This window comes from Crocodylus porosus, unplaced genomic scaffold (genome assembly GCF_001723895.1).
Source record: "Crocodylus porosus isolate Cpor-Errol unplaced genomic scaffold, CroPor_comp1, whole genome shotgun sequence".
Lineage (NCBI taxonomy): Eukaryota > Metazoa > Chordata > Crocodylia > Crocodylidae > Crocodylus > Crocodylus porosus.
Genome location: NW_017728907.1, coordinates 26,431,145 through 26,452,655, shown reverse-complemented (window position 1 = coordinate 26,452,655; position 21,511 = coordinate 26,431,145). Strand labels below are relative to the sequence as shown.

The following is a 21,511-nucleotide window of genomic DNA, read 5'->3' as shown; positions in this document are numbered from 1 at the left end:
GAATTTCTCTCCTTTAGTAGTTTAGAATTTTGAAATGGAATAAAGGTAATGAAAATATATATCTTGAGTAATTTCCACCTTCTAGCAAAAAAATTTTTTTTAAAGGACTTTTATCAATTTTATTCTGGAAACAAGTTTACATTTTGTAAAATAAATAAGTAAATAAATAGGCCCCTAAAACCTGGTGAGAAGATCTGTTTTCACATTTTCAAACATTCCAATGAAAATACAGAGATTTGTGAGGGGGTAGGGTGGGGAGGGGGAATGTACCCTACAGTATTGAAATCAGAGTGATTTACATAAAAGAACCAGACTGAAATAGAAAGAAAATGAAAACAAATTGAGTTTTATTTTCATTTCTACCCTATAAGAAACATATATAGAATATAAATGTGTAGGTGTTTTTTGAATTTTTTTCACTTCTAGCAGTCAAAGTGCTAATATAGTGTTACCCAGTTTCTTTTATTTTAAAATGACATTAACCCTTTACTAGAGTTTAGGGAATATTGTTTTGGTCTCAAGTTTCATTATAAATAGTAGATTTCACAACCTTAATCAAGAATAAATCAAATTGAAGTGACAGAAGTTCTGTATCAGCTGTGCATATTGCTTTGAAAGCTGATTTTCCTTCTTGAAATCGGTGTAAGAAATTGGAAATTTCATATATCATTGACTAGAGTCTGTTAGAACATTCTTAAGTAAATAAAAAAAGTAAAATACTTGATTTGGGGATTACTGTGCAAAAATTTCCTTATGAAACCTGAAGTGCAAGAGGAAATCTATTTTAGGGACTATGAATCAATTTTAATGAGTTTCCATTACATAAAAAACACTTTTCTCTCTGACCACTCACTCTGTCATCTGTATATAATAAGGGTTGTGTAACTGGAGTTGAATTGGTGGATGTTGTAATTGAAACAAATAGTCTGAGTGCTTTGACTGATAATGTTCAGTATTCCTTGGATTATACTGCCCTCTGCAGACAAAAGTGACAGTTTTTAGATCATCATATCAAATTACCTAATTTTGGGAGCAAACTAAGACATTTGGCTGGAGGTTAGTTGTAGCAACAACCTACACTTCAAAGAAAAGGAAGCATTCACTTCATCTTTGGAAATATCTTTAAGATGTGAGGGAGAAAGTTCTCTCTCTAGTGGGAAGGTTTAACAGTACTCGGAGACTCTGCTGGAGATGAAAGGACGAGAGAAATTGTTCAATCACACACAAGCTGAAGAGTAAGCAGAGAGCAGTGGTTCTGGAATAAGCAGTTCAGGTGTAGGACTGACTTGAAGAGGGTTTTTTTCTATGCTAGTGATTTGGGGTGGCTGATTGGTGTTTGCCTTATGCAGGGGTGGGCAATTATTTGGGTTGGAGAGCCACTTAGGGACTTTTGATGAGCTGTCACAGGCCAGATCAGCATCCCTGCCCCCCCCTACATCCCCCTCCTGCACTGTGTGATGCTGGAAAGGGAGTCCAGCTGTCATGTTGCCCCAGCCCTGCTGTGCATCCAGGGACAGCGGGATCAACTGCACATGCCCCAGCCTGGGATGCCCCCTGCATCTTATCTTGGTGGGGAAGAAGGACTATGGGTAGTAAACAAGATGAGTTGGAAGCTGCATCCTGTGAAAAAAAAATACTGTCTGTTTGGCATTACAGAGACCTGGTGGGGCAGCCGTTATGACTGGAATGTCAACATGGAGGGTTACACTCTCTGTTTTGGAAGAATGGGGTTGGGAGAAAAGGTGGTGGAGTTTCTTTGTATATCAGAAATGCATGCACCTGTTCCCTGGTTCAGGAGGAAGAAGACAGCAAAGCCGATTGCATTTGGATGAAGATAAAAAGTGAAAGATGTGGCACTTACATAATGGTGGGAGCTTTTAATAGGTCACCTGATCAGAAAGAGGAGGTGGATGAGATACTCTTCAAGCAGTTGACAAAATCTATCCAAAGGCTATGGGATGGTACTGATGGGGGAGACTTTAATTTTCCAGATAGCTGCTGGAAGAACAATACAGCTACACATAAAATTCCAAGCCTGCTTCTACCTTGTGTGGAGGACAACTTTCTGTTCCAGGAAATGGAGGATACAGCTAGGGAATCATGCATCTTGGACCTTGTCCTGACCAACATGGAACAAATGGTGGAGGATGTGAAGGTGATGGGTAACTTTGGAGGAAGCGATCATGGTACAATAGATTTTCAGATCCTGAGACAGGGAAAGCATGAGGTCGCCAAAAATAGGACACTAGATTTCAACAAGTTGGCTTTCATCTGACTCAAGGAGCTAATGGGCATTGTTATGGGAACAGAAAATGAAAGATAAAGGTGCCCAGGAGGGCTGGGAGCTTCTAAGGGGCATAGTATTGGAAGCCTGACAAGAAACTGTCTAAACATGATGGAAGCACAAGAAGAATGGCAAGAGACCTTTGTGGCTGCACAAGGATCTTCTAAAATGTCTCAAATGCAAAAGGAAAGCATACATGCAATGGAAGAATGAGCAGATCACTAAGGAAGCGTACCAGGAAATACCCAGAACCTGCAGGGACAAAATCAGGAAAGCAAAGATAAAGAACAAGCTGTGCCTAGCAAAGGAGGTTAAAGACAACAACAAATAAGTAGGTTGCCCAGAAAAAAGTACCAAGGACACTGTATGTCCTGTGTTACCAGATTTGCCCATCCCTTTGGGATTCACTCATTTATTAGAGTTACATTTCTGAGGTCTCTGTAATTCTATTAATGTACTACTTGTGTTTCTATACGGAGCTCCATCTGCAAGCCCTCACCCCTAGTGGAGCTACCTTGCAGAGCTTAGTTTCAGTGGAGCTGGGTTCCTCTAGCTCCTGAATCAGTCGAACGCATACATACGCACACAGCTTAACGAAACATGTCTGAGCTGGCAGGGTTACTCAGCATTTCCAGGCTGATACCCTCATTTGGCCCCAGACTCAGCACGGAACAGAACACATCTGAGCTGGCAGGGTCCATCAGCACTTCTAAGCTGACACCCTTATGACCCATGGACTCAGCACACAACTTAATTCAGCAGGGCAGCAATAAAATCCATTCAGACACATGCACCCAAGTTAACAGAGCACGTCTGAGCAGGCAGGGTTATTCAGCATTTCCAGGCTAACACCCTCATGTGTCCCGAACTCAGCACAGGAACAGAGGACATCTGAGCCAGGCTGGGTCAATCAGCATTAACAGGCTGCCCCGGCTCAGCACTTCCCAATCTTTTGTACTAAAGGTAGTAGCTCCCTTTATTGAGCAAACCACACAGGACTGTTGGGCTTTACAGGGATCTTTGGCTTAGGTAAAAGAAGTGTTGCTGCAGTGCAAATGGGGAGATTGAAGAGAAAGAAGAGTAAATGAGGTTCAGAGAGAGTATGGCAACCAGCTGGACCATAAAAGTTATTTTATTGCCAGGTATATGAAATCTATAATGGCGCTAGTAGTAATAGCCATACAAGGAGAGACAAACATACAAAGCAGTTACAAAATTACACAGTTTCAATAGGATATTTGGGGAAGACTAGCTCAAGTTTGATCAGCAAGAGTCAGGTTTAGAAAGCTGTGCCTCGAGTAAGGGAGAGAGGAAGAGAGAGGGATTAAACCAAGCCTGAGGTTTAGAAAGTGGCCTTAAGCAGAGAGAGAGGGAGGGGGGGAAGAGAGAGACAGAGAGAGAGAGTTGGGATCTCACTACTCAGAGAAGCTTGAACCGGTTGAGGTTCCCAGGTGTTTGTTGAAGCTTGCAGACAGGCAGAGCCCTCAGCATGATCAGTGAAGGTGTTCCAGACAGGAAAGTGGAACTGTTGCAGCATTTTGAATCCAAGCACCAGAACAGAGACTTGAGCTTGGGTAGTATTTTTTGTAGGGAAACAACAATGGCTCAAGAAAGAACACTAGATTTGTTTATGGGTAAGCGATGACTTGTATACTGGATAATAGGACCTGATTAGTGCTGGCTATGGGTGGCATTACTCTGAGGGAGCTCACAATGCAAACAGGCAGATTCAGTGTTTTGGGTGCCAATAAAGGAGTCATTACTAGAATTGGTCTGATAAATGCTGAGCTGGATATGTGCAGACATGGGTTGATTAGCATTTGGAGTAGAGATCCCCCATCATGCAGTGCTCCCCATCTTCTCTGGTCCCAGAGTTCAGTGCGGTCCTCGCCTTGGAATTTCTGTCCTCCATTCTGAATGCTAGTGAAGGTACCTCCCTTTCCCATCTCTGATATAAATGGGACTGGGGGAGTTGCCTTAATCCTGTCCCCCTTATTCGGAGGGGTTTAGATGCGTCTCTCACTGCATCTTCATTGTCTTTTGCACCCCCCCCAGCAACCAGTCAGTGACTTGGGGGGGGGGTTCCCCACAGCCAATCTTGCTGACTAGGGGGAGTCGCCCCATGGCTAATCCCACTGACTGGGGGTTATCCCTGCAGCTAATCTTGCGGGGGGGGGTCCTCCCATGACCGATTGCGAGGCAGCCAGTCACTGTGGCTGCTTCTGGAAGTGGCTGTGGGATCTCCCACTTCCTGGCCAGCACTTGCAAGGGGGGCACCAGTGCTCCTGCTTGCCCACCCTGCCCATCTCCTAAGCAGCGAGCGCAGCTGGTCACGCCCCAGTTACCTCCTGTGCATCGTTACTGACCAGACCAATTGCTAGTATAATTTGGAAGCCGATGATCACCACAATGGGGTGAAGCATGATATTCAAAAGACCTGTTGCACTGGGGCTCCACGCAAGCAAAGACACCCACCAGGAGTGATGGCCTGTGTTTTTTTTATTGTAGCTGGTAGCCTAAAGATCTCCTGGTTGTTGTGTTGAATCTCAAGTTTCCCATTCTCTCCCAAAGTCCTGAGCCTTTTCAGTTCAGCTTGTAAAGAGGGATGAGTTAATAGTCTCTTGATGGCAGTGAGACCCATTCTCAGTGAAATGGCGGAAGCCTCTTTGTAGAGCTCAGGGTAAGCATTCAAATGTTGCATGGTCCATATAGGCACATAAACTTAAGATCACAGTTCCTGGATAACATCAAAGGACCAGTGAGACTGATTCCCACATGGTGGGAAGCATTCATCGTGTTTCTCCAATACTTGGTCTTCACAGATGTAACCCAAACCATCTTTTCTCCTACACCCTCTTGCAATTCACTGTGTTCCAAGGGAACTGCTAACTGAAGATGTAAAGAAGGCAAGTATGCTTAACAGATACTTTGCCTCAGTCTTCACAAAAAAATTAAGCTGCAGCCTGACACCTAACAAGGATTATCTGGATAAGGAAGGGGCAAGCTGAGGGAGGAGATAACAAAAGAGATGGTCAGAGAGCTTTTGTTGGGTCTGAATGAATTCAGGTCAGCAGGGCCAGATGAACTTTATCCCCAGGTCCTGAAGAAACTGGCAGAAGAAATCTTACAGCCTTTGGCAATGATGTTCATGAAGTCATGGGAGATAGGCCAGGTACCACAGGACTGGAAAAATGAACAGTATACTACCCCTCTTTAATGAAGCCAAGAAGGTGGACTCTGAGAACAACATATCAGTTAGACTCACCTTAGGAAGTTACTGGAGTATATCCTAAGGAAGGCCATTTACAAGCATATGGAGGAGAAAAGCAGCCAGGTTGGATTTATGAAAACCAAATATGTGAAACAAATCTGATCTCCTCCTTTGACAAAGTAACTACTTGGGCAGGTAAAGGGAATGCTGTAGATATAGTGTCATGGGAAGATAGATTGAATCTTGACTTTGTATCAGTATCAAGACTTTATCAAGGCTTTTGACAAGGTCCCTCATGACCATCTCATAAACAACTTGGAGAAATGTGGACTCAGTAAAACTATTACAAAATGGACCCATTGATAGATTGTAAGGGGATAGAAGGGACCTCGCAAGATCATTGGGTCCAGGCCCCATGCACTAGGCAGGAAAGACAACTGGGGTCAAGTGACCAAATGAGGTGACTGCCCAGTCTCCTCTTGAAGATTTCCAGGGTAGGTGATTGTACCACTTCTGGAGGGAATTTATTCCACAGTCTGGATACCCTAATTGTGAAGTTTTGCCTAGTTTTAAGCCTGAAATGTTCTTCCAGGAATTTGCGGCCATTACTCCTGGTTTTCCCTGAAGGTGCTGTGGTGAACAGTTGTTCACCAAGCTCTTGATATAGTCCCCTGATACAGCAGTAAGTTGCCACCCCTCAAGTCCCCTCTCAGCCTTCTCTTTTTTAGTCTGAAGAGACCCAAGTCCCTCAGCCTTTCCTTGTATGGCTTGCCTTTCAAGTCTCTGATCATACGGGTGGCTCTTGTCTGGGCTCTCAAGCTTTTCCACATCCTTGTTGACGTGTGGCACCCAGAACTGGATGCAATAGCTGCAAGCAAAGGGTAATTATAGGTTCATGTCAGAATGGCAGGAGTTTCGAGTGGCATCCTACAGGGGTCTGTTCTGAGCTCAGTGATGTTGAACATGTTTATTAACTATTTAGATGATGGCATAGAAAGCTTCTTCAGCAAGTTTACAGGTGACTTGAAACTGGGAAGGATTGCGAACATTTGGAGAATGCAAGCACAATTCCAAAGGATCTTGACAGACTGGAAAGTTTCATAGTAGGTAGAGTAGGAAGGGATCTAAGTAGCTCATCAAGTCCAACCCTCTGCCATGGGCAGGAAAGAATGCTGGGGTCAAACGATTCCAGCTAGGTGATTATCCAGCCTTCTTTTGAAAACCCCCAGGGTAGGAGTGAACACTACTTCCCTTGGAAGTTGGTTCCGGATCCTAGCCTCCCTGACAGTGAAGTAGTGCTTCCTAATATCTAGCCTGAATCTACTCTCAGTCAACTTATGGTCGTTATTCCTTGTTACTCCCGGTAGGGCTTGGGGGAACAGGGACTTTCCCATAGCCTGTTGGTCCCCGTTGGCCAGCTTGTAGACAGCCACTAGATCCCTCCTCGCCTTCCCTTGTGGAAGCTGAACAGGTTCAGGTCCCATAGCTTCCTCTCGTAGGGCCTGCCTTGCTGCCCCCTGATCATGCGAGTGGCCCTTCTCTGGACCCTCTCGATGCTATCCACATCCCTCCTGAAGTGCAGCACCCAGAACTGGATGCAGTACTCCAACTGTGGCCTCACCAGTGTCACAGAGAGGGGGAGGATCACCTCCTTGGGCCTGCTCAAGGTGCATCTGTGGATGCATGACAAGGTGCGGTTGGCCTTCCTGACTGCGTCCCCACATTGGCAGCCCATGTTCATTGTGGCATCAGTAATGATTCTTTTTCTGCCTCTGCACTGACAAGAAGGGAGTTCCCCAACCTGTAGGTATGGTGCTGGTTCTTCCTCCCCAGGTGCAGTACCTTGCACTTGTCCATACTGAAACCCATCCTGTTCTCATCCGCCCACCCCTGTAACTATCCAGATCTAGCTGTAGCTTGTCCCTCTCCTCCAGCGTGCCCACTTCTCCCCACATCTTAGTGTCTTTTGTCTTCTGCTGTGGTGTGGGTTGTGGCCCCTTCAATGTAGTGACAACATTTTATAGAAGCAAGACATTTGCTGCTGTGGTTCCCCTGTTTTACCTATCTCAGGTTCAGGTGTTAGGACTGTGTTATGTCAGGGTTGACACCAGTCTTATGTACAGCTTATATTATGTATAAGATAGTTTGGACACGGGCAATCCTGCCTCAGGCAAGGGGTTGGACTAGATGACCTCTGGAGGTTCCTTCTAGCCCTATTGCTCTATGATTCTATGAATCTATGACATGCAGACACACACATGCATACATGTATACATACACAAACATAGGAACCTAGGCATCACAGAGGGAATACTGCATTTTTCGAGCCTTGCAAACTATACTACCTGTTCTGTAAAACACAGTGATGCCCCTGGACCATACAAAAGGTAGTATAACACCATGTAGCTTGTGTTAAATTAAGCCTAAATTCTAATTTCAGATGCTGGAGCCTTGAAAGAATGTTTGAGCCAGTCTGCACTTTATATGCAATTAGGATTTATTAATAAAAGTTAAAATGAGTAGTTTGAGGATTCAGACGACTCTTTGCTTTGTTTCTTGTTTTGTTAGAGTTGTCTTTACTATATTTTATAGACATAAGCATGTTTCTAAAACTGGTAATTTAATCACAATATGCTTAATTAAATTACCCATTCTTGGGAAAAAGTTGAAAGGACTTATCTTGAGTTCTGTTCTTAACTGGCATTGGGTTTCTGCATTTGTTTTCCTTAGATCCTGATGAGTTTGAAAGGATATACGAGCCACTGGATGTGAAGAGCAAAAAGATTCACATAGTAGATAGTGGGCTTACATTTAACTTGCCTTATCCTCTTATTTTACGACCTCAGCGAGGAGTTGATCTCATCATCTCCTTTGATTTTTCTGCAAGGCCAAGTGACTCCAGTCCTCCTTTTAAGGTAAGTAAACTAACCATTTTTCAGTCTGTGATACCAAATTTAAGGCATTTTAAATTTTTTTCTTTATTATACTGGCAAACCTGTGTCTTGGTCTTCCAAGGCCTTTGGAACCTTTCAGCTCAGAAATACTTGACAGTCTTGTCAAATCTGGGTTTCCTCTTAACCCAGTATCCTGTTCACATGACTTAAAACTGATTGTATTGGAACTAATACAATCCCATTCATGTTCTCAAAACTAATTGTATTGGAACTAATTAGACAGCTGACATAAGGAATTCAAGTGGGATTTGTCTTTTGAGAGGGGGGGAAAAAAACTTGCTTTCAGAAATCCATAGTCTGCCTTTTATAGAAGGCTTTCCTAGACACTGAACCACAAATCTGGATCCTAAACTCCATGTTCTGTTGCCTCTGATTGTACAAATTTAAAAGGTTTATTATCCATCAAACAAATTATAGTTATGCTGTAAACTATATGTACTACCAATAAAAACAAAGTGTCAGAAACATATAAGAAATATTGTACCTAAGTTCCATGTTATACAATAAAAAAATTCAATAAGTGAACATACAGACATATGGACTGTTACTCTAATTCCGACTTTCACTCTTTTCCTGTTTGTAAGTACACCTTGGACATGTTTACACAAGACAGTTTACTGTGCAGTAGGCTAGTCTACTGCACATTAAGGTGTCACCATGTAACTGTGTGCAGCAGCTTGCTTGTGGGTGGGTCTATATGAGATGCTATTGCACAGTCATTACTGCACATTTATTTAGTACTTGCTAATACGCATTTATTTTGCAAGTACTAAATAAATACACAGTGGAGTTACTGTGCAGTATTGCGGGCAAATATCTTTTAAGTGACACTACCATGCAGTAACCTAATAATACTGTGCAGTAGCATATTAGTACTGTCCATGTTGTGATGCACTACTGTACAGTATTTTTTGGCTCCCATGCAGTCAGCATCTCATGTAGATACTCCCACTGTGCAGTAAATTAGGCTAACGCACCATTTTCTACTACCTATAAATATAGGTAGTAGATTAATTGCACATTAGCTATTGCAATACTGCTTATGTAGATGCTGGCCAAGAGTAAATTTGCTCCTAGTCAGCCACACCAGTAGGGAGCCATAGGAAAAGGGGACCCTGGTCCTAGTGTTGCTCAGTGCTCTGTCCCCGGTCCTGGTGTTGCTCAGCTCCTGGCTCCACCAGGAGACAGAAGCTGATCAGTTCTGGGACCAGGATTACTCTCTATACCCCCGGCCTGGCATTGCATGACTCTTAGCTCTCTCCAGGAGCCAGGAACCAATAAGTGCCAGGGCAGGGTCGCTCTCTGCTCCTCTCTGTCCCAGCATTGCATGGCTCCTGGCTCTCCCTTGGAATCCCTGCCCAGCTGGGAGCCCACTGACAGCTGCTTCGTAAGTGACAAAGCTCCCAGCAAGCCCCAGATGATTCCCTGCCCAGCTGGGGGCTCACTGGTTGGCAGCTGCCCCACAAGCAGGACATCTCCCAGAAAGCCCCTACTGAGCAGGGAAACCTCACTGGGCACCAGGCTCACTGGCAGCTATCCCCCTGATGTGCAGGTGACTGAGAAAGCTCTGCCAGCTGCACCAGCAACTGGCTTCTTAACTACAAAAAAGTGATTACTGATCAACAATGCCTGATAAACATTTCAGGGGTTAAATGTTTGGAAATTTAAGGAGTATAATTGTCTTCACTTAGAAGGTTTTCTTTAGAGCGATTCCATCTTTATTTTTTAATATCCAGTTCCACTTAGATCTTCTTTTCCCTTTGCCATTCTTACTACTTTAAGACAATGAGATTTCAGAAACAAATACATTTCTATAGTATGAGAACAGATATTGGGGACTTGATCTAACGTTTGTTGAAGTCAATGCAAAGGCTGACAATTGGACAAGACTTTTTCAGAACAGTCCTCAAAAATACGTGTTTATTTTATAATCAGTCTTCCGGCTCTCAGAGGAAGCTTTTTCCATTAATAACTAATATTGTTGATATTTAAGATGTAACAAACACCTAGTTCATGCTTGGCATTTTATAATTTAAAATTTAGCACGGTAGACTTGCATGGATTTAGTTGGGTTTAAAAATAAAGGCTTCATGCCTGTAGGATTAATGGGATCTTGCAAAAACAGACAACAGCAGCAATGATGATGATTGTGATTAGGTAACAGGAAGTCCACCAAATGGATTAAATGGAACCTTTCAAAAGTGAATCAGATAATTGTGTTACAATGGAATATCAAAAAAGTGACCCATCCCAATTAAGGTGAGGTTTAGGGTAAGAGTTATGGAGGTTTGTGAACCAGTGGGTATAATTCCCATTTACTTTAAGGCCCTTTTCACTTTTCAGTGCTACTCTAGCTTTGCGTACATTTTCAGATTCCTTTTCCCATTACTATAATGAAGTAATTTGGCCCAATATAAATAAAAAAGAGACCCTTTATGTTCACTTGCATAAACAGGCACTTAGTGGACAAGCTGTAGTTCACAGCTTTGGCGAAATGAAGATAGAAATGACCATTAATCTTATATACAGCAGTTTCCCAATCATGCCAGATACCGTGTGAGAAAGTTCCAAGTTTATTATAGTTGTGTGTTGTAATTACGTAACAGGTGGTTGATGTTTAGTTGACTTTAAGAATGTTGAAGATTAATGTGCATTCACATTGCTAGCTAGAGGGAAGATCATACTTGGGATATGAACCAGAAGTTCATCTGGTTCTGGTCTAGCTTTATTTCTCTAGGGGTGGGGAAGTCACTTGCCCCACCTGCTCCCAAATCCCCTGACACCCCCCCCCAGTGGACCCTGCTTGCCTCCCAGACCTCCCCTGTGGATTCAGCCGGCCCCCATGACCCCATCTGCCCCCCCCAATCCCCATAAACCCTCCCCCACTAGTCCCCACATTCCAATTTGCCTTAGATTGGGTGGCCATTTTTAACTCAATCTAATCTCCCCATAACCTCCCTGAATGTCTGTACTAAGTCTACATGTACTGGATATGTCTGTATGGTGTATGACTGTGCTTTGATGAAACATGCCTCCATGCACATTAGCTCCTGAACTGCATGCAGTGTAGCTGCCTTTATGCACAGATGTACACTTTCTAGAGAACTCTGCCAAGAGGTAACAACATTAATGGCATGTGAGTGGCACCACACTAATGTGGCTATATTACAGCTTAATCTAAGGATAATCTTAGGTGCTATTTTATCACTAGTAGGTTAAACCAATTCAGGACATCTCTAAATTTCGCATGGGTCTCCCCATCTCAATACCCTACTTCTGTTTAATTGATTAAATCCAGCAAGGATTTGTACGGTAGAAATATTGACACTACTCCAGCCGGTGTGAAACTATAATGTATAGATAGTCATTTCATGTGGATTTTTTCAGCCTGCCTAACAGAACACAAACCAAAATCTCCACTGACATTTACACACTGTATTACTCCATTTACTTTACTGGCAAGCTATAGAGTGTACGTCAATGTAAGTACTTGGCCTGTGTCTGCAAAAAACAGAAATGGTTTTCTCTCTCCAAAAATAGTGAAAGCTCCTGGCTGATGACCATGACTGTACTCAGGCTTTGTTATTTTATATCCACTGTCATTTTTAATCTCTTGTACGTCCAAAGAGTGTAGTATGCTTAAATATAGAATATCTTTCTCACGCACCCTCGTTACATGCTTTTTAGTCATTCTTGGCAAATAATGTAGTTTATTAAGTTGTCACAAGAGAAAAGTATTGGTATCCAGGTTTACATCCTTTGTTGAATCAAGATTTTAAATGTTATTCTGTTTTGTGATGCGATTCTGTAGACATAACAACATATGGATCAGTGTTTACTAAATCTCAGTGGTTTCCATAGTAGTTTGCTCTGTTGCAATAAAAATTGTGGATGTTTTGTTGCTGCTGCTGCTACTTTTCTTGCTGTCAGGCCTGCAAATTCACCCTAAAATTTGAGACTTAAGCTGAAATTTCTCCTTCCTCTTAATCTTCACCAGTTTAAAAAAAAAAAAAAAGATAATGCAGGCAAAATTAGGCACGTAGTTACAACTGAACAGCCTTGCCATTTTCAAGTAATGCCTTTTGTGTCATCTCTTGAACCTCATGATTTTCACCAGGTTTACTCAAATATAACTGATCATACAAACTATTCTGTTGGGCTAATTATAGACAGTCAAAAAGCCAGAGGCTAAAGCAATTCAGTCTTCACATGTTAGTTTAAGCTGATAACCAACTGAACAGATATTCATTTTGATTCTGGAAATGCAGCCACATGCCTGCCTTGGCTCGGACCAAAAGTTGTGGGGGGGCACTAGAGAACACCTCTCTGCTTTACTGGAGCAGACAGTTTGGGCCAAAGCTAGCCTGCCCACCCTTTGAGGGTGTGGCTTGAAGGGAAGGTGCAAAGCATCCTAGGATGCTGGGGGACTGTGAGTTAACTGGAATCTGGAAGGGATCTGGTACAGAAGTGCAACAAACAGGTTTAACCTAAATCAATTAAATCTAATACTACATCCATCCAGGTTTAGCTTAAACTGGTTTCCGCTATTCTGAAAGTGATTTATGCGTACTGAACTTCTGTTGTGTTACAGATCTGAACTGGTTTCCGATCACTTATACTGATTTCTGTGTAACTTCTGCCCTTAGCCTTGATGATACCCATAAGGAAGTAAAATTCTGTTCTCTATCTTTGTAAATTGTACGAGGTTTGCAGGAATAACAGGAATACAGTGTATTTTAAAATGTACTTCTGTTAGTATAGTTAACAGATATGACTCCCATCCCACCCAAGGAGCAGTTTTGAACAAGAAAATTATATATAGATATTTAATGTAGACTGTCCCCTGTTGCAGTACCTGTCTGTTAACCTGTTCTTCCTTCCTAGGAAATTTTGCTTGCTGAAAAATGGGCCAAAATGAACAAGCTTCCTTTTCCAAAAATAGATCCAAATGTGTTTGATCGAGAGGGCTTGAAGGAGTGCTATGTTTTTAAACCCAAGAACAGTTCTTCAGAGAAAGATTGTCCAACCATCATCCACTTTGTTCTGGCAAACATCAACTTCCGCAAATACAAAGTTCCAGGTAAACTAATAATACCTGGCAATAAAGCCAGTGTCCCAGGAAATCCGTTGTTATATATGTTTTTATATATGCTTGGAAATCACTTCACAATGGCCATTAATTTCCAAAGCCCCACAAGGAAAGAAGCTGATGTTTTCCTTTACTTCTTAGAACTGATCAAATATTGTTTCAGTATTTTTTTTCCTTTTTTTGTTATCTTTGCAGGGGTTCTAAGAGAAACTGAAGAAGAGAAGGATTTTGCTGACTTTGATATTTTTGATGATCCTGATACTCCATTCTCAACTTTCAACTTCCAATATTCTAATGAAGCCTTCAAAAGACTTCATGATCTAATGGAATTCAACACTCTGAATAACTTAGATGTATGTATAGTATAAAAATGTCTGACTTAGACCATTTCAAAGATGATTTCTGGTATCCAGTAAGTGACCAGGAGATAGGTAGAAACCTCTAAATCCACCAGTTAAAAGTCTTTTAGTCATTTCCCCTGTGTGTGTAGGGATATATACAATCACACACAGGGAGTTAGGTCTATTAATTTACCTTCTCTCTTCTGTATATCTCAGTGATGGGCATATGCTGGAGAAAGAGAGAGAGGGATGAATTATACAGTGGGAATCAGAGATTCTTTTGGCTTCTGATTTTTAAAGTACGGGCAGTCCTCAACTTAGTGTTTCGAGTTATAACGTTTCACACTTGCAGCCCTTATAAAATTGACACCCTATTTCAACTTTATGATGTCAGTTTCAACTTTACAACGCTTGCTACGAAGTGACGTGATGCCAGCAAACAAGTTTGCTATGTCACCCATCTCCCTGGAGAACGTCTGTCCAAACTACCTTGGACACTTTTTTTAAGAAAGCAGACAAGGCTCCAGAAACCCGCAGCCAAGACTCCTGAGAAGACTCCAGCTAAGAACCCTTCAAAAAGTCCAGCAAAGTCGCCTCAAAGAAGTCTTTCCAAATCAATATGGTTGCTATTTATAATATAAATACATGAATGTAGCTATAGGGGTGTAGGTTGTAGCTGTGTTGATCTAAGGACATAGGGAGACAAGGTTCTTTGGGTGAATCTTATATCTTTTATTAGACCAACTTCAGTAGTTGAAAAATGAGTATTAAGCAAGCTTTTGGGTTCAAAAACCCTTCGTCAGGCTGAGGAAGTTTCAGCAGTTGGTGTGTGCTTTTCCTGGATGGAATGAAAAGTAAAGAAGCCAGAGGCTGGTCTGGTATGCATACAAGACAGGTAGTCAGTAAAAATGTAGATTGAGGAGTCAGTGGGTGAGAGACAGGCTGGGAGGGGTGGGGAGAGAGGACAGATACCTGAGGAGTCAGATGTCAGGTAGATTATAATGTGTCATTAATCCAATGTCTATATTTAGTCCATGATTTTTTGTATCCAGGGGGTTGATGAAGTGGAGTTCATAGGTTTGTCTTTGGGAAGTGTTTTGTAAGGATCAGGACTGAGAGATTGGAATGGCTTTCTTGTGAGAAATGTGCCCCCGCAGGTAATTGGGTATTTCTGTCTGATAGATTTCCGGTGTGTGTTCATTCTGGTGCACAGTTGTTGTTTGGTCTCTCCCACGTATTTTCCATCAGGACATTTGGTGCATTGGATCTCTCTTCTCCCCCGCCCCCAGCCTGTCTCTGTAAAACCTGTAAAATGTTAAGCTCTCTTAATCCGTAATGACTGATCACTTTAAAATCTGAATACACTTCCGGTGTTTAATTTATTCCTTAGTATCATATATAGAACCAGCTCTCATTTAATATAATCAGATATAACTGCTTTGACATCAGTAGCTTTGTACCTGATTTGTCTCTCAAACTATGTGAGAATCAGATCTGATTTTTCTGTTCTAAATATTTTTTGCTAAAAACTTCCTGTCTGTATAATTAGGATGTTATCAAACCATGCTATGTCTAGTGGCTATGTTGTATTCTGGTTTAAATATACAAGAGCTAACACTTCTGTTGGGCAAGTTTGAAGTTGTCTGCTGTTCCATGCTGCGTTATTTTCTTTAGAAGATGTACAACATTATTCCCGAACAAGAGTTGTTGGTGTAGCAGAATTCAGGAGGCAGGAGCACCAGTCTGCAAACTTCTGATTAAACATATTTGCATGAGTAATTCATCATGTGTTTGAGCTAACTAAAATATATCATTTTTGTAAGATCCAAGCAATATTAAGGTGAAGCCAGTTAGACAACTTCAGCTTTCAGTCATTTATAGCTGTTGGAATTTTCCTGTGTCTGTTGGGAAGAGTGAATAATTTCATTTAAAAAGGTAATAAAAACAGAATTTCATAGCATGGTCTTAGCTGTGCATGATGTTTAGTCCTCCACCCTCTTCACTTTTGTTGTTCTTTAGAAAGGCTGAAGACACTCACAAACCAAAGATGAGAATGGAGGTGAAATAAATTAACAGCAAACCTGGCCAAATAGTTCATCTTGATAAATGTGTCCTCACTATTTTCTCCATGCGATAGCTGGCTTCAGTTTAAGTTATTAGGTTTACAGCTCCGTAAGCTTTCTTGATGTCTGCCAAGGCTTTATGAAGATGTTGTTTAATCCTACAATGCTAAAATGCTGGTATTTTATTAGGACAAATATGTTAGTTAGGACAACATTGTAATTCATAGTTTCATACCATTATTTATATACAGGCCTTATATCTTAGCTTCTACATTTTCACCTTTTCAAGGTACCATTTTTACCACATATGGTTTAGTAGAAGTTGCTGTTTTTTTTATTGTAAGTGTAGCCAGAATTCTTTTGTGGGTAGAATGGGGGAGGAGATGGAGGACAACAAAAAATTTAGGTGTCTTCCTCCCCCTCGCTCTCATTTTTCTTCTTCATTATTTGAGCCTGGATTAACAGATTGCCTTCTTTTTGCCTATTCCAGTTTACAAAAATATCATATGCTGATGCCTGAACAGGCATATGTTTCATATGGAACAATATATTTTTGTTAGCTTTTAGCCATTGTGACAATGACAATAATAGAATTAAGTTTTCTCGATTATAAACATCAAACAACTCAAATTTGGAAGACAGGTACAGGATGTCAAATATTTAGTACTTTATTTAATAAAACAAATTATTTGTTGGTACCACTAAAAAAAGTGAAGGTGGTGGGTCACTTTAAAGTTGATGGGTAATTTGGAATGAAGGGATCATGACACAATAGACTTCCAGATGGGACAGGGAAAGCCTGAGGTCAGCAAAATTAAAATACTAGATTTCAAAAAGTTACATTTTGTCTGTCTCAAGGAGTTAATAGGCATGGTGCCATGGGAGGGAGGAGGGCTGTGAGCTTCTAGGGGAATACACTATTGGAAGCCTAACAAAATACTGTCCTGACATGATGAAAGCACAAGAAGAATGGGAAGAGACCAATGTGGCTGCACAAGGAGCTTCTAAAATGCTTCAAATACAAGAGAAGAATGGACAGGTCACCAAGGAAGTATACCAGGAAATATGCAGAACCTGCAGGAGCAAAATGAGGAAGGCAAAGATAAAGAATGAACTGCACCTGGCAAAGGAGATTAGAGACAAGTACATTAGCCATAAAAGAAGGACCAAGGAACTCGTGGTCCTCTGTTAAACCAGGGGATACTCCTAACCAAAGAAGCATAGAAGACAGAGCTACTCAAGAGCTACTCTGCCTCAGTCTTCACAAAAAAATTAAGCTGCTGCCAGACACCTAATAAGGATCATCTGGATAAGGAAGAGGGAGAAGATAACAAAAAGATGGTCAGAGAGCTTTGGTTGGGTATGAATTGATTCAGGTCAGCAGGGCCAGATGAACTTCATCCCAGGGTCCTGAAAGAATTGGCAGGGGACATCCCAGAGCCCTTGCCAATGATCTTCCTGAAGTTGTGGGAGATGGGCAAGGTACCAGAGGACTGGAAAAGGGCCAGTGTCTGAAGGAGGAAGGGCTGATTGCAAGCAGCCAGCATGGATTTATGAAAAAACAAATTGTGTCAAACAAACCTGATCTTCTTTGACAAAGTTACTACACGGATGATTGAAGAGAATGGTGTAGATATAGGGTATTTGGATTTCAGCAAGGCTTTTGACAAGGTCCTGCATGACCTTATCATAAAAAAATTGGAGAAATGTATGCTAGATAAAAGTACTACAAGGTGCATAGAGAACTGGCTCAATAGCTGCAAGCAAAGGGTAATTACTGATAGGTCCATATCAGAATGGCAGGAGGTTTCAAGTTGAGTCCCACAGAGGTCTGTCCTGGGCTTGCTGCTGTTCAGTGTGTTTATTAGCAATTTGAATGCTGGTGTAGAAAACTTTGTGAGCAATGCAGATGACATGAAAATGGGAAGGATTGCAAACATATTGGTGGGTGTGAGCTCAATTCAGAAAGGTCTCAGTAGATTGGAAAGTTGGCTTAGAGCTAACAGGATGACGTTCAATGCCGACAAATACCAAGTGCTACACCTCAGGAGAAATAATCAAAAGCACAAATATAAAATGGTTGACAGCTGGCTGGATAGCAGCCTATGGAAAAGGAGCTGGGAGTCTTGGGAGACCATAGAGTCAATATGAGTGTGCAATCTGATGCAGCTGCTCAAAAGGCAAATGCTATTTTGGGATGCATCAATAGAAGCACTAGGTGCAAGATGTAGGAAGTGATCGTACCTTTCTACTCAGCGCTGGTCAGGCCTGGGTCAGAGTCGGGGTCAGACTGATAGCCATATTTGGGTTCAGGAAGGAATTTTACCCCTTGGTTAAATTGGTATGGGGGTTTTTGTCGTCTTCTGTAGCAGAATTGTGGCTCTCTACTCAGGATCTCTTGAGCATATATTGACATCATTTCATAGAAGCAGGACATTGGCTGTTGTGGTTCACCTGCTTTATTTGTGGAAGGTTTCAGTGTTAGGTCTGTGTTGGGTCAGGTTTGACAGTAGTTTTGTGTAGAGTTTGGATTATGGAATGTACAAGATGGTTTAGATAGAGATGATCGTGCCTCAGACTGGATGTTGGACTAGATGACTTCTGGAGGTCCCTTCTAACCCTACTTCTCTATGATTCTGTGAAGTTATATAGTATCAGCATTGCGCTGAAGGATGCTTTATGAAAACCTTCCTCAACTTTTTGTTTATACATTCCTATCATAGAGAGGATAAAAATGACTTCAGCTTGAAATCTTCAGCATGAATTATTATAGCCATGCTTACATTGTGCTCCCCACCCTACAAGTTCACAGTTTTATACATTTCAGAAAAAGGTACTCCTACTATAATCAGCATTCATTCAATCTATTGGTGAGATAAAACCAAGAACAAGATTAGGAATGGAAATTGTTTGATCTTACATGGTTTTCCATCAATTGATGAGCCCAATTAAATGCCAGGACTTCCATTTAATACTGTATTGTTTGACTTATTTACAGGTGATAAAGCAAGCAATGGTGGAAAGCATTGAATACAGGAGACAGAACCCATCTCGCTGCTCTGTGTCCCTCAGTAACATTGAGGCGAGGAAATTCTTTAATAAGAACTCTCCAAGCAATGACCATACATAGAACTGCAGGTGTAAGTTCTTCAAGAAACTAAATTTGAGCAAGTGCTAAAAAGGACTTCATCACTCAAGTGAAAATCCATTTGTGAAATGTTGTGTCTCAGCATAATTCATGCTTTTTTACATGTATATTTACAAATTTGACAAAGAGGCTATTTTCTTAGTTTACAAAATGTGGAATCATATAATGTTTTTGATGCCAAGTCATTTAGGTCAAAATGGTCCTAGTTACAACAAATCTACAAATATTTTCTTTCAGGAAATGTCTATTTTCCATTTTTAATTTGTTTAATTGGGACGATTTTCAAATATATAATAAAAGAACTGGAATGCTAAGTTTTGTATCAATTACAATAAAGTGTTAATGATGTTAGGTTGATCTACACTTACACTAAAAACTAAGCCAAAATACCACTCTACTTTACGTCAGTAGTAAAACTTCCATTGACTTAGTGTGAACAGTCAACAGTAATCAACATCAGTTTGAAATCTCTCAGTAGTTTATTCTTATCAGCACTATTAATGTTGATGTCTTTTGTTGATGAACCTTTAATGGAAAGGTTTTTGAGTAACTGATCACTAATAGTTATTTGTCAGAGTGACCCCACCTTAAATCTAGTGTCATAAATCCATAATCAAATGTGCCGTTTCCTCAAAAAAAAAATGCTGATTGTTAGCCTGGAGAAATAATACAAATATGTTCGTGCATTTTTATCAAATGTATGGGTCAGATTCTCATCTGGTCATTCACTTTATTAATCCTCTCATAATTTATAGCAATTGAGGTTTTGTCAAAACTTTTTTTCATTTTAATTTTAAATATTTTCACAAAAATTAAAGGTGGGGTTTCACTACTACCTTCTGATGCAGTCCATCTTCATTATAAGTGATTTAACATGTCAATCAATATGTTGGGAAGTTTCAGCTCTTGTGAAAACTTTATAAAGAGGCATAGATCTATTCAGAATTAAAAAATTAACTGTCTATGTTTGTATCTGCATAATGAAGAATTTTAAAAGGTTTTTAAATACAATTGTGTTTGTGGTCAGAAAAAGGATATTGAATTGCACAGCAAAAATGGTTTCTGGAGGGTAATACGACTTGGGTAAGAATGAAACATGATTCACTTTTTAAGGCATATTTTTTCAATTAATTTTAACTATATGTATGTTTATGTGTTTGTGTGTGTATCTGTAATACTTTCTAGTGTGGTAGTCCTCAAACATCCAAGTAGACTGACACTATGGAAACACACAGGGTGACACAACCAGTGTTTCAAACACCTCAGAGTCTAATTTGGGGACCGTAGAGTGAATAAGTGTAATAAGCAATAAATGAAAGAAGTTGGACAAGGAAGGTGGAGATAAAGATAATAAACCATGGTGGTTACATAGGTTAGCTATGTGAATGACTTGATGGTTGTGAATTATATGAAATATTGCCTGTTTTGTTTTATTTTAACAAACAAATAGTAGCAACTCTCCCCGACTATCAATCAGCAATCATTAGTTGGCTGATTTCTTATAGATGTCATTGCAAAAGTGGTTTTAAAGAAGAAGGTGGTAGCAGATTTATGGCTTAGCTCAAGACATTAACTGCTGTGTGTGAGGTGGCACAAGAAAATGAAAAAAATATGTGGTATGGAGCAGAGTAAAGACATTCCAGGTTGGTGTTTTAGTAGTACTGTATTTATTCAATTCTAAGACAACCTTGAATTTAAGATGACCTCTTCAATAATTAGATTCCTTACAAGGAAAAATTTTAAATTGATATTACTTTTATAAATAGACGTACTGATAAAATTGTGGCTTTTGAAACTTCTTTTGGCCCAATCCTCTAATTTTCACAATACTGGTAAGTCATAAATTCAACAATAACTTCAATGCAATGCAAACATTAATTTAACTTGCATTAGGTTCTGTCCAGAACTTGAGGAGTGCTCTGCGCACTGGATCCCTCCCTACTGCTGCCCAGAGCCTTGCCACATGTTGGGTCCCTTTTTGAGTGCTGAGTCCCTTGTCGCTGCAGCTAGATCCTTCCCCACAACATTCAGGATGCCTGAATGTCCCTTGGGGGTCCCTTCCTGCTGTATACCTTGCTGACCCCTGCTGGGTCTGTCCTCCCTGAATACTGGCTGGCCCCTGCAGAGTTCTTCCCTATAAGCATGGTCAGCCCCTCACTGCAGTGTGTTGGGTGCCTGGTTTGCAGGTGCCCAGTTGCTCCCAGATACTGGGAACAACCGGCATCATACCTACAGGTTGGGGAACTCCCCTCTTGTCAGCACGGAGGTGGAAAAGGATCTTGGAGTCATCACTGATTCCAAGATGAACATGGGCCGGCAGTGTGGGGATGCAGTCAGGAAGGCCAACCATACCTTGTCATGCATCCACAGATGCATCTCAAGCAGGTCCAAAGAGGTGATCCTCCCCCTCTATGCGGCAAC

The 21,511-nt window shown here is 41.1% G+C and overlaps 1 protein-coding gene across 2 annotated transcripts in view; it reads left to right on the top strand.

Annotated features, from left to right (window-relative positions):
- The window catches only part of PLA2G4A (phospholipase A2 group IVA), a 111,116-nt gene extending 90,589 nt beyond the window's left edge, over positions 1-20,527 (top strand). For both annotated transcript variants that reach the window (XM_019530989.1, XM_019530990.1), the window contains exons 15-18: positions 8,226-8,410; positions 13,334-13,529; positions 13,734-13,891; positions 18,941-20,527. In XM_019530989.1, coding sequence (XP_019386534.1) covers positions 8,226-8,410; positions 13,334-13,529; positions 13,734-13,891; positions 18,941-19,072 — 671 coding nt within the window. In that variant the 3' untranslated portion in view covers positions 19,073-20,527. The remainder of the gene's footprint in view (positions 1-8,225; positions 8,411-13,333; positions 13,530-13,733; positions 13,892-18,940) is intronic.
- The last annotated feature ends 984 nt before the right edge of the window (positions 20,528-21,511 follow it).